This window comes from Chelonia mydas, chromosome 1 (assembly GCF_015237465.2).
Source record: "Chelonia mydas isolate rCheMyd1 chromosome 1, rCheMyd1.pri.v2, whole genome shotgun sequence".
In the NCBI taxonomy this organism is placed as follows: domain Eukaryota; kingdom Metazoa; phylum Chordata; order Testudines; family Cheloniidae; genus Chelonia; species Chelonia mydas.
The window spans coordinates 147,420,214-147,431,570 of NC_057849.1; the positions used below are offsets into that span (position 1 = coordinate 147,420,214).

The 11,357-nt window shown below is 43.5% G+C and overlaps 1 protein-coding gene across 1 annotated transcript in view; it reads right to left on the reverse strand.

Moving 5' to 3' along the window:
* The window catches only part of TMEM47 (transmembrane protein 47), a 36,513-nt gene extending 26,745 nt beyond the window's left edge, over positions 1 to 9,768 (reverse strand). Inside the window, exon 1 of the mRNA XM_027825542.3 lies at positions 9,304 to 9,768. Within this exon, the coding sequence (XP_027681343.1) occupies positions 9,304 to 9,529 (226 nt within the window). The 5' untranslated portion in view covers positions 9,530 to 9,768. The remainder of the gene's footprint in view (positions 1 to 9,303) is intronic.
* Positions 9,769 to 11,357: the final 1,589 nt, after the last annotated feature.

An 11,357-nucleotide genomic window follows, 5' to 3' on the forward strand; every position in this document is an offset into this window, starting at 1 on the left:
TGAGCTGAACTGTAAAAGATAAAAGTTCATAAAATGTCAACAATAATCTATAATAAATTTTGATGGGAATAGTTGTGGAAGGGAGAAAACAAGTGAATTAATCCAAACAAAAAGATCTACTGATATAATTCAAGACTTTTAAAATCATAGTAAACAAGAAAATAAGAACTAAAATCTTAGTAAATGAGAAAAGTGTGAAACCAGAAATCAGTGAACCAAAATTGTTGTATCAGAGACTAGGTCTAATTGGTGGAAAAAATAATGAGGAGATAGGCTATTCTATCCATCACTCCTTCTGTGGGTCCTTAAACAAAGAGACTTTGGTGGGAAAATATGGAAAAACAGAGGGAGGCTACTGGAGTGATCTTCACTGTCATCCCCACCATTTGCTGTGATCCCAGACCTTCTTCATCCTAATTCTGAGAGATCTCCCAACCAGATCGAACCAGAAAGAGGGACCCAAATGGCATTGCCACCTCTGCCGGCTCCAGCTTAATTCCAATCACCACCTGGGATGAAATGGGATCAGACTGCAAGAGCAGCAGCAGCTTCACCCCTTCGTAACTAACTTCTTCTCTCACAGTGGTTCTCAACCCATTTACCATTGTGGGTTTCAAACGCAGCTCTTTGTGTGTTATCTGAGCCGCATCCACACAATATAGATACTACGCGCCCTGAGGATGTCACATAGGCCGCAGCTGTGTGCTGACTGGGCGGCAAGTGACCTGCGGGCCGTAGGTTGAGAACCACTGCAGGAGGACAGTTATTACTATCTTGAACTAGGATAGCCAACTTTGTAATATTTAAAAACCGGACACTCCAGCAGGAGTGGTGGAAACCTCCCCTGACCGTCTCTTCCCCGAGTCCCCACTCCAGCCCTGCCCCCGTTCACTCCTCTTTTCCCTTCCCCCTGTAGCTCACTGCTCTTCCCCTCTCTCCCCCACCTCTTCCCGGGTTGGGAAGAACTTGCCTCCCTGCCTCCCACACCTGCAGTAAGCTGACTTTGGGCGTCCGGTCAATAGATCTGACCGGACACTATCAGGTCCCATTTTCAACCAGACTTTCCAGTCGAAAACCAGGCACTAGGCCACCCAATCTTTAACACCATCAGAAAGACTGTCAAACTAGGGGGGTTTTCCTTGCAAGATTCTCTCCAGCTAAAGGGAAAGAGAATAAGGAATGTTGTTAAAATAAAGGTCTTATTTTACATTCCAAATGCTTTAACGGGTTTTCCTTATTCATTCCTGTATCTTTAGTAAAACTTTTAAAAGAATTTTAATGGTTTGTATGCCACAATGCCAAGGTCTCTGCATGCCAAACCCTGGACCATATTTAACATGTTTAATGTTTGACAGTGACTGGGTTACATTAACACTTTTTGCCCATTTATTCCATCTAAATTAATACAACACTGCCCCATATAGGCAGCACCCTGTGTTTATCCGAAATGGCACTGTAATCAGTGGGGGTCTGTGCAAAGATCCATTTGCACAAAGCCGCTTGCAGGACCAGGGCCTAAGACAAGAGGAGTTTCACATAACACAAACAGAATTTGCAGTACAATTTTCAAGAGCACCTAGATGACTTAGGAGCCTAAGTCCCACTGATTTTCAATTAGACTTAGGATATGTCTACACTGCAGTCAATGGGTGTGATTGCTGCTTGTTAGGGGGGAGGGATAGCTCAGTGGTTTGAGCATTGGCCTGCTAAACCCAGGGTTGTGAGTTCAATCCTTGAAGGGGCCATTTAGGGATGTGGGGCAAAAATTGGGGATTGTGCCTGCTTTGAGCAGGGGTTTGGACTAGATGACCTCCTGAGGTCCCTTCCAACCCTGATATTCTATGATAAGGCGCTGTGCTGTATGTATCCAGCTAGCTCTAATCATTTACCCTTAGTCTTCATAGAAGAAAGTCAAATCTATCCCAAAGATATTAGCATCTAGTAGTCTGTAAATAATATAGGTTTGCATGTTAAAAAAAAAAGGGGGGGGGGGGCACCAGGATGCATAAGTTTACAGATGTATGAACAACTTGAGATGTATCATGCACTTGATCATTTGGCCATTGATGTATTGCTTCCAAGCAAAGTAAAACTTAATTTTTATTTAATAAAAAAATCCCCCAAAACAATTGGATACAAAGTTTCCTTTTTAAGCCAGCTGCTCTTGCTTTTCCAACCCCACTGAACACAAGCTTCTAAGACCTTGTGGGACTATTCTTTAAGTGATGAGGAAGAAAGTGTTTTCATCAGATGAAAGAAGATATGCTTGATGTGAAATGCTTAACACTTTTTTTAAAAGGTGCTATACATCAGACATTACCTTAGCCAACCAATCTTCAGACTACAAGACAAGCACAGTATTACAGGAAATCATGTAATCTATAATTTATTCACCACGTAATGTATGCCTGGGAATTTTCTGCACCAGATACATGACCTTGCGCTGAGATTCTTATAGAATGTTTACGGTGTTAAAAATAATTGCTGGGCATTCATTCCAATAATTACAGAAAGCTAGAAACCGTTAGAATTAATGTGGCTAGTGCAGAGAAAAGGAGGGAGACAAAGACTGAAGACTACTTTTCAAGGTAAAAAGAATCTAATCTCTCCTTTTCTGAGCTCCTATATACACACCACTGCATTTGGCTTATAATATTTCAACAACTAGAAATGGGGGCGGGGAAGATGAGAGAAATACACTTCACATTGCAGTATGAATGTCATTATTTGCCAGAATTATCATTATTTACCAGAATTACCAGAGTGCTTAAAGCGAACGGGCATTTTTTTTCCTAACATTTGTAAAACTCATTCCAATGTACCCTGTGGAAAAACTATTAGCACTTCAAAATCGCGCAAAGAGCATTTTCCATCAAAATGATGGTCTTCATATTACTAATCTGGAGCAAGCAAAAAATGAATGTAGCAATACAACCTGACAGACCCTACTCGCTCCTGCTTGTTAGATTGGATCCTATGTGATCATCTTTGGCCAAGGTTACAGTCCACTTGGTTCTAAATATAAGTCTCATCAAATATTTAACCACTTCTATTATCACTAGCTTTAAGAGCAGAAGAGCATCTGGAACCAGATTTTTTTTTCTTTCAAATAAGCACACTTTAATAGAAGAATAAGCATTATCATTGTAAAAGTGATAATGCACAAAAGCAGTGGCAGTAATTTGAAGTAGGTTAGGAGGAACTTTATTGAAAATATTTTTCTTGCTTTAAAAAACACTGTTGGGTGTCTTTCTTTATTTGAACACATGCACACACACCCCATGTGTGTTTGCTTAGTGAGAATATTGCTGGGTTCCATGTATATGCTTCCCACTTGGGTGACTGGAGAACGTTTGCCTATGTCACACCAAAAGGCCTGAAACAGTGTGTTTCATGGTATGCTGTAGTGGGAACATGTGTAGCCTAGAAGAACAAGCATCGGATTTGCTGTGAAAAGGTCCTGAGCTCTAATCCTGGTTCTGTTAGCCATATCTCGGTCTTGGACAAGTCACTTTGTCAGTTTTCCTACCCATAAAACAGGGAACATATTTACATCATGGGGCTGTTGGGATGATTAATTAGTTAGTGATTCTAAGGTACTTCAAATATGTTTCAAGCACTATATAAATACTAATTTATTATTATTATTATTAACAGAACTTCATTGGTGGCAGGTTTGAAGTAAGTATTTTACTTTCGTGCTGAGTCCACGTAAACTGCCAATTTAAAAGAGGTGATCTTGTTGAAGGATGGATTAAATAACCCAACAAGACCCTAAGCTCCAACCTGATCTATTGAATTACTATATGAGGATTAATGTTTCTCTGCCACTGACAGAAAAGAATGCTAAAAATGTTTGTATCCTTATAGGGCAGTATTATTCCTTTGGGGGGTGCGGGAAATGTGTATGTTCTGGAATTATGGAAATCTAAAGAAAAATCACTAAAAATCAATTTTCTCTCAAGGCAGAAAAGAGAAATTGTGTTTTATTTACTTTGGCATATAACTTTTTTTGGATGTACAAAAGTTTTGTTAGCAATGGGACTGAGTATTAATTTTCCATTCCTGTTTAACTACCTTTTTTTTAAGACTTAATAAAATTACATTTGTTCTGCTTATGCTACTTTATAGCAAGCCAGAAAAGGATACTGAAGTGACTACGCATCTTGCTGCAAATATGTGTCAATACCACTCACTTAACGCAAAGATCCATAGCTTCCAAGGACAAAGTCACTTTTGAGCTAGCAACTTTGCTTTGAAACAATTGATCAGGTTCAAAATAAGCATGTATGTGTCATCCAAGACTATTGACCATGTTAGTTCAGAAATTTTCACCTACTGTATAATTTAGGTTAAACTCATGCAAGTGATCTGACACCAAACAAGGTCAGTTCTACTTTATTTTTTTAAGAACAGCTTACTACATTAGAATAGGATTTTAAGCATAAATCTACAGTTAAATAATTTTTAATATGCACTATGTTCCAAGTTAAGGATGGATTATCATCTTATCTTCAATAACTTCTGACTACTAAATTTAAAGATCTATAAAGACCTTGTTGTATTTATTCCCTTGGGGTTGTTTTGTCTTTTAAACCTTCATGGAAAGTTGTAAAGAGTATAATTTTCTTAAGGGAAATTAAATGTGGCAAATATGTGTATTTAGGTGGTTTACTAAAAAGAATATATATGGCTTTACACTTGTTAACTATATTCATAAACAGTTTTATGTGCATTATTGATGCAATAAGCCATAATGCTCCCCAATGAGCCATTTTGGTCTATGAAATACATGTGTCTATATTTAAACCAAAATACACAATGTTTACCTGCTATAAATGGTTCCTTCAGAACTGATCTATTTACCAGTTCATATTTATGTATTTTTGATTTGACAGACTATATTGGCTAAGGTCTACTGTTAAAAAAAAAAAAAAACCCAAGTATCTCATGGTTCTGCAGAACAAGCTATTTAGACATACCATACCATTTTTATATAAGATGCATTTAATTATATAAAAAGTCATGAAAAATTAAGTGTGCATGGTCAATAACCCCTATTTAAACATGGACTTCTTTTGCCTTAAACACATTACAATTTAAAAAGAGCCTAACCCACATCAGAATAATAATCTGCAAGATTCTGTTTAAAAATAAAGCCAAAGAAAGCATCCAAATCCTGTAAATCCTTGGTGTTAGTCCCACATATTTAAAAATCAGAAGGATGAATTTTAAAAAAAATTTACAGGCATATTTGCACATAGGCAAAACTCTGCATGTTAAGTTTTTGCCCCAGACAAAATTTGTATTCCAGCACAACTCCTAAAATACTAAATTGGCATAACCAACTCTTGCAATTGTATTGCAAGTCTTGTGATACTTTGTGACTTTTCCTTAAAGCCCCAGCTTCTGGAGATGTGTGATTAGGTAAGAATATCAACTTTCATTTGAAAACTAAATTAAGGTTCTAGCCCTCAGGGTTGCTGAGAAAAAATTGAAAACATCACCCAAGTGAACCCTAAAGACTCAAAAGCCAGGAGGCAAATACAAAGAACCCTAAAATGTATTTACATTTTTTAAAAATCTCATACTTTTTAAGCCAATCTCGTGATTTTGTTGGCCTGACTCATGATTTTTGAACACATAGGGCTGGCAATACTAGGAAGTATTCACAAAGCTCTAAGTATAACAATGCTAAGAAAGACATGGGGTGCTTGGTTAAAATTATTAAAAAAAAAATCCTCAAGAACAGATGTATACTGTATGCCAAGTGATGGAAGCATTGGCATGGATGAAAACAGGCAAAAGGGATTATTTTCAGCTACAGCCCATGCAATCACTCTCAGTAAATTCCTTGCTACAAACACAACAAACTTGCTCTTTTGATAGCAGTTGGGAACCCTAAGTCTAGTTATGACAAAAGTTTCCAAACTATACTGCTTAATATTCTTCACGTAGTAAGAAATTGCATTTCAAATATTAAGCAAGAACACATGATGTCATGGAATATGGGTCTGATCTAACTCTCACTGAATTCAGCAGGAGCCTTTCCATTGACCTTAATGAGTTGTATCTGGCTCTAAAGAGAAGCGGGGCAGAAAGAACAGCTCAGTTTCTCATATTTCAGGTTCCCTTTGAGAATAGGATCATGTGCCAAACATGAGGAAAGTAAAGGTCTTGTTCTAGTCACCTCAAATAAAACAATCATTCACTTCTTCCCCAGTAGCTTGTGAAACCTGGCTCTCCTTAAAGGAAAATGAGCAAAGCTGTTTCAAAGAACTGGAATAGAATCGAACAGTCAAGAATTTTTGCAAGGGGTGGAGAAAGGGTCAGGCGAGGGCAGCAGATCTGTCCTAATTTTTAACATGCACTGTCCAGCAAGACTGCATTTGACATCCTAACCCATCCCCCTTTCTCCACCCACCTGCCTCCCTCTGTCTTCCATAAAAATAGAAAAGGTAGATGACTGACAAAGCAATTAGAGACAGATTAACAACCCTCAAATGCTGCTTTGCACTGTCCAGCTTCTTTTAATTCTCCACATTCTTTTGTGGGGAAGGGGCAAACACACAGTGAAAGAAAAGGGGGGAGATAAAGCCATCTGAAAAGTCTTTATGCAATCAAGGGGATATTATTTCAGGAGACAGAGAAGGGGCAAAGGATTCACGTTGCTAAGGAGACACTTCGAAGCTGACATTCCTACATAAATTTACATTTATACTGAAGAAAGAAAAGAAAGCTGTCCTCCAAAGTTTGTTTAAATTCCCTGGTAACTGAACCAAGATGACATTTTTGAGAGTAATTTTTGCATTACATAGTCTAAAACAAATAACACTAAACCCCACCAAATGTTACCCCAGACACTGACAATGAATAAAATAATTTAAGACAACCAACGAGGGGAATTCTGTAATATTGTTTTCAAGCAGAGCTTAGATTGGTTCTGAGAACTACAAAAAGATTTCAGAGAAACCAGGAAAAGAAGAAATCCATGCATTAAAAACATACAGTGCAAAACCAGGCAAACAGATAATGATTTCTTCCCTGCATGGTTACCAAAAATCTGAGGGCAAAGACTGACCCAAATGGATGCTTTTGCAGTTTTTTCTGTGCAGATTTTGATTTAACTTGTAAATGTTTCCATTGGGACTCCAGAAGTTTTTGCAATGAAGCCTAGAAAAACCCGTAAGAGAGCAGATTTTTTTAAATGAGTGAAATCCAAGAGACAGCTTGTTTGTTTCATTCACAGACCGTTTCTGAGTATCCCAAGCAGTTTTAAGTAGGAAAGGTGTCCCCTCTCCCCCCCCCATCCATGAACAAAAAGTTGAAGAAACACCAAGAAACCAAAACGAGAGAAGTGATAATAGGGCGAAAGGAGTATGAAAGGAGACAAAAGGCAGGGGTGAAAGTAAAATAAAAGACATACAGGTATGGGGGCCCGGCTCCGGGCGGAAGGGGTGGGGCTGGGGGTCAGCCTCCCCCAGACAGCCCTTCTACACTGCCCGGTCCGCGCCAGTCCAGCTCTGGCGGTGATTTAAAGGGCGGAGCCCCAGGCCCTTTTAAATCGCCAGCCCCAGGGCAGCTCTCCACTTTGCCCCCCCCCCCCCCCCACGTTGGTGGCCCTTGGGGGGCAAAAGGGGCAGTGACAGCACATTAACGTTGCTGCCCCTTTTACCCCTCTCCTGTCGGCGGCCCTGCAGGTAGGGTAGCTTTCCTGGAAAAGGTTTCAGAGTGGTAGTCGTGTTAGTCTGTATCAGCAAAAAGAACGAGGAGTATTTGTGGCACCTTAGAGAATAACAAATTTATTTGGGCATAAGCTTTCATGCGCTAAAACCCACTTCATCGGATGCATGCAGTGGAAAATACAGTAGGAAGATATATAGCTATAGATAGATAGATAGATAGATAGATAGATAGACCGGGAAATGAAAAAATGGGTGTTGCCATACACACAATAAGGAAAGTGATCACCTTAATTGATCACTCTCCTTAGTGTATGGCAACACCCATTTTTTCATGTTCTCTGTGTGTGTGTATATATCTATCTATCTATCTTCCTACTGTATTTTCCACTGCATGCATCCGATGAAGTGGGTTTTAGCCCATGAAAGCTTATGCTCAAATAAATTTGTTAGTCTCTAAGGTGCCACAAGTACTGCTCATTCTTTTTCCTGGAAAAGACATACACTTTCTAAGAAGGGAAGCACATAACCAGGGGGGAAGAGAGGAGCAAAAGGATGACAGAATCCAGAGTCTGCTCAGGATAAAGTAAAAAAAAAAAAAAAAAAAGCAAAACTATTTCTTGTAGGCTGATCTAGGGTGATCAGATGTCCTGATTTTATTGGGACAGTCCCAATATTTGGGGCTTTTTTCTTATATAGATGCCTATTACCCCCCCTACCCCAGACCGGTTTTACACACTTGCTATCTGGTCACCCTAGGCTGATCTGCAGATCACTGGACTGAAAGCCCCAACTTTACAGGCAGATCCTGCTGGTCACTTTGGAGGGGAGAAGTGATATAACCCCTGTTCTCCAAGAACTGCTCCTTCTTTGGTGAACAACCACCACCGGTCAAAAACCAGAACTAACCAAAACTCAGGACCTTTTGGCATAACAAAGACAAATGCAGCCACCTAGCTGATTTACAGAAACTACCCATTCTTAACCCGCTCCTGCCTCCCTGACCACAAAATAGAGAAAGGGCATGAGAGGTACATGGCGCTCTCTGCACATATGCATTATTCACAGATACCACTTTCTATCCATTTGGAACTAGCGAGATGGATGGGGAGGAGCAGAGGTGCAGGACGGGGATGCAGTATGGCCGAGTGGAACCTGGAAGGCAGCGCTAAAGGAGACAAGGGAGACTGGGACGCATCTCTAGAGGGAGGAGAGGGCTGGGAGTGGGATGCAGCACCGAGGAGGCCAGGCAGCAGAGAGGGAGACTGGGATGCAGTCTGGCTGTGGAGGGGGACTGGGATTCGGAGACAATGGTGGCAGATAGGCAGGCAGAGGGGGATACAGTGCAGGGTGGAAGGGCTGGGGTTGGAATGTGGTGCTAGGTCGGAGGGGCGGAGTGGAATGGCTAGGATCTGATGGGTGGGCAAGCTGGGTATGGGGGGATATTCTGGACGGCTGCAGGGTGGGGTGCTGGATACGGGTCGGTGGAGGGTGGGATGGCGAGGTCGGAGTGACTTGGGGTAGAGGTGCTGGCTGGGTACGGGGGGACACGGGCGGCTGGAGGGGGGGATCGTGAGGGGGAGCTGCCGGGGAGCGGGAAGGCAGGGATGCTGTAGCTCACCGCTGTGCAGGGTGGACTCGCAGAGCCAGCTGTCCAAGTTGCCGGGCTTGCGGCAGGACTCCCACAGGGACAGGTAATACTGGTGGTCGGCCGTGACCCAGGCCGGGCTCAGCACGGCTCCCAGATCCAGGCACAGCGACAGGAAGATGCACATCAGCCCCACCAGCTTGAGCGGGGTCAGCACCGACACGCGCACCTCCTCCATGCCGCTGCCGGCTGAAGCCATGGGGGCCGGGGCAGAGCCGCCGCCGCCGCCCGCTACACCGGCCCGGCAAGAGGGGGAGCCGCGCTGGTGAACTGCAGCCAGCCCAGAGCCCCGCGGCGGGGAGCGGGGCCGGGCGGGAAGCTGGACCCCTGCCCCGAGCCCTCCCCGGTCACCACGCGCAGCAGCGGCCGCGGCAGCAGCAGCTCCCGCCAGTCCCCCGGCTCTCTGAGCGCGCCCAGCCCCGCTCCCCGGCTCTGCCCAGCTCACTCCTCCCTCCCCTCGTCTGGGGAAGGCGGGGGGGCGGGGGGGGAGCTTGCACCGGGGCCCCCCTCCGAGCCACGCACGTCACGCCCAGGGCTTCCTCCAGGGAGCGGGGGAAGGAAAGGCGGCGAGCCGCCGGGCCCTGCCCTGCTCTCCGGCACACGCTGATCTCCCCAGCCAATTGTGGGGAGAGTCGCCCCAGCCGGTTTGCCTGGCTCCTGCGAGGGCCGTGGTGGTGGGGAAAGGGGCGGCCGTGCAGGGATGTTAACGCAGATTAACTCCCCCCCCCCCCCCGCCCCCCGTCGGCTCCTGCGCCTGGTTCGCTGCGATCCCCTCCCCCCGATAAAGTTTCTGGGAACTTTTAGCTCTTCTCCCCTTCCCCACCCTGGGCAGCCTCCCTGCTCACCCCTCGCTCCCACTCTGCGTCCCCTGCTCCCTTTCTTCTCGGCTGTGCCTGGCAGCCCCTAGAGATCTGCTCCCGGGGGCGATTTGAACCTGAGCAGTTTGGAAATCTATTCGCACCGTTTCCAAATCAATCCCGTTTTCCAGTTTACGCCACCTAGGGGTTTTCTTTCTCTCTTTTTAATTTGGTCGGATTCATTTGTTTAGCAAGCTGTTCAGACACAAAACAAAACCCTTTCGGGACCATTAAATACACAAGGTTTCTCTGGGAAAAGTTGCCAGCCCTTCCGAGAGACCGTGCAAATAAGAAAGTACAGCACCGTGCAGACGAGATCTCCCCTTGCACCCCACCCAGACACCCCTTACCCGGAACTCTCCGCTCATAACTTGGGTGGGAGGTGACCTCGATTTACACCTATGATCTCAAGCATCTGTGATGCGTGAAAGGAGATTGTGCAGTTGCTAATCTAGTAGTTAGATTTTTTTTAACCCTAAATTTCATTTCGTGAGAACTAATCCACCAGAACCACACTTGAAAAGATACCGTCTATCGTGGTTTTTTTAAAGAATGCTGGGGGGGGGGGTTGTCACAGTCTGGTTCAGATTTGACGATTCCCCCCCCCCCTTTTTTTTTTTTTTTTTCTGGGACACTAGTCTGAATCACTTTCGGGAAGGAAGGGAAATGAACCCGGCGGACATGCACGAAAACAAGAGTGAGGAGGAATGTCTTTGAAGCTATGTTTGGAAGTAAGGCTAACAGCCCCCAACTGGTAGGCCTACTTCAAACACAATTATTTTGCAAAGTATATTAACAAAGAAATGAAAGAACACTTCTGGTTCAGGATTAGCAGCGAAGGATGTCGACTATAATTCATTCTTTTAAGGATGAAACCCTCTGCCTCTTCTAAACCCCAAAGGGTGTGTGTGTGGCTTTCAAAAACTGAAACATTAAATCTTTTCTTGCAAATGTAGGCTAGTGTTTTCCATTTCCCTCTCTTTAACTGAATCTCTTACCCCAAATTCAGTCTTAAATTATTGGTGCTGTGGGGCAGTTTTGTTTCCATTTGTGTGTGTGTTTAATTAGCACTATAGTGCTGTGAATGTCAAGGGCATATGTTTTTGAGTCATTATTAAACACTGATACTGGTCCTATTCACTTCACTTTCCAAATCAACTTACAGGAGAA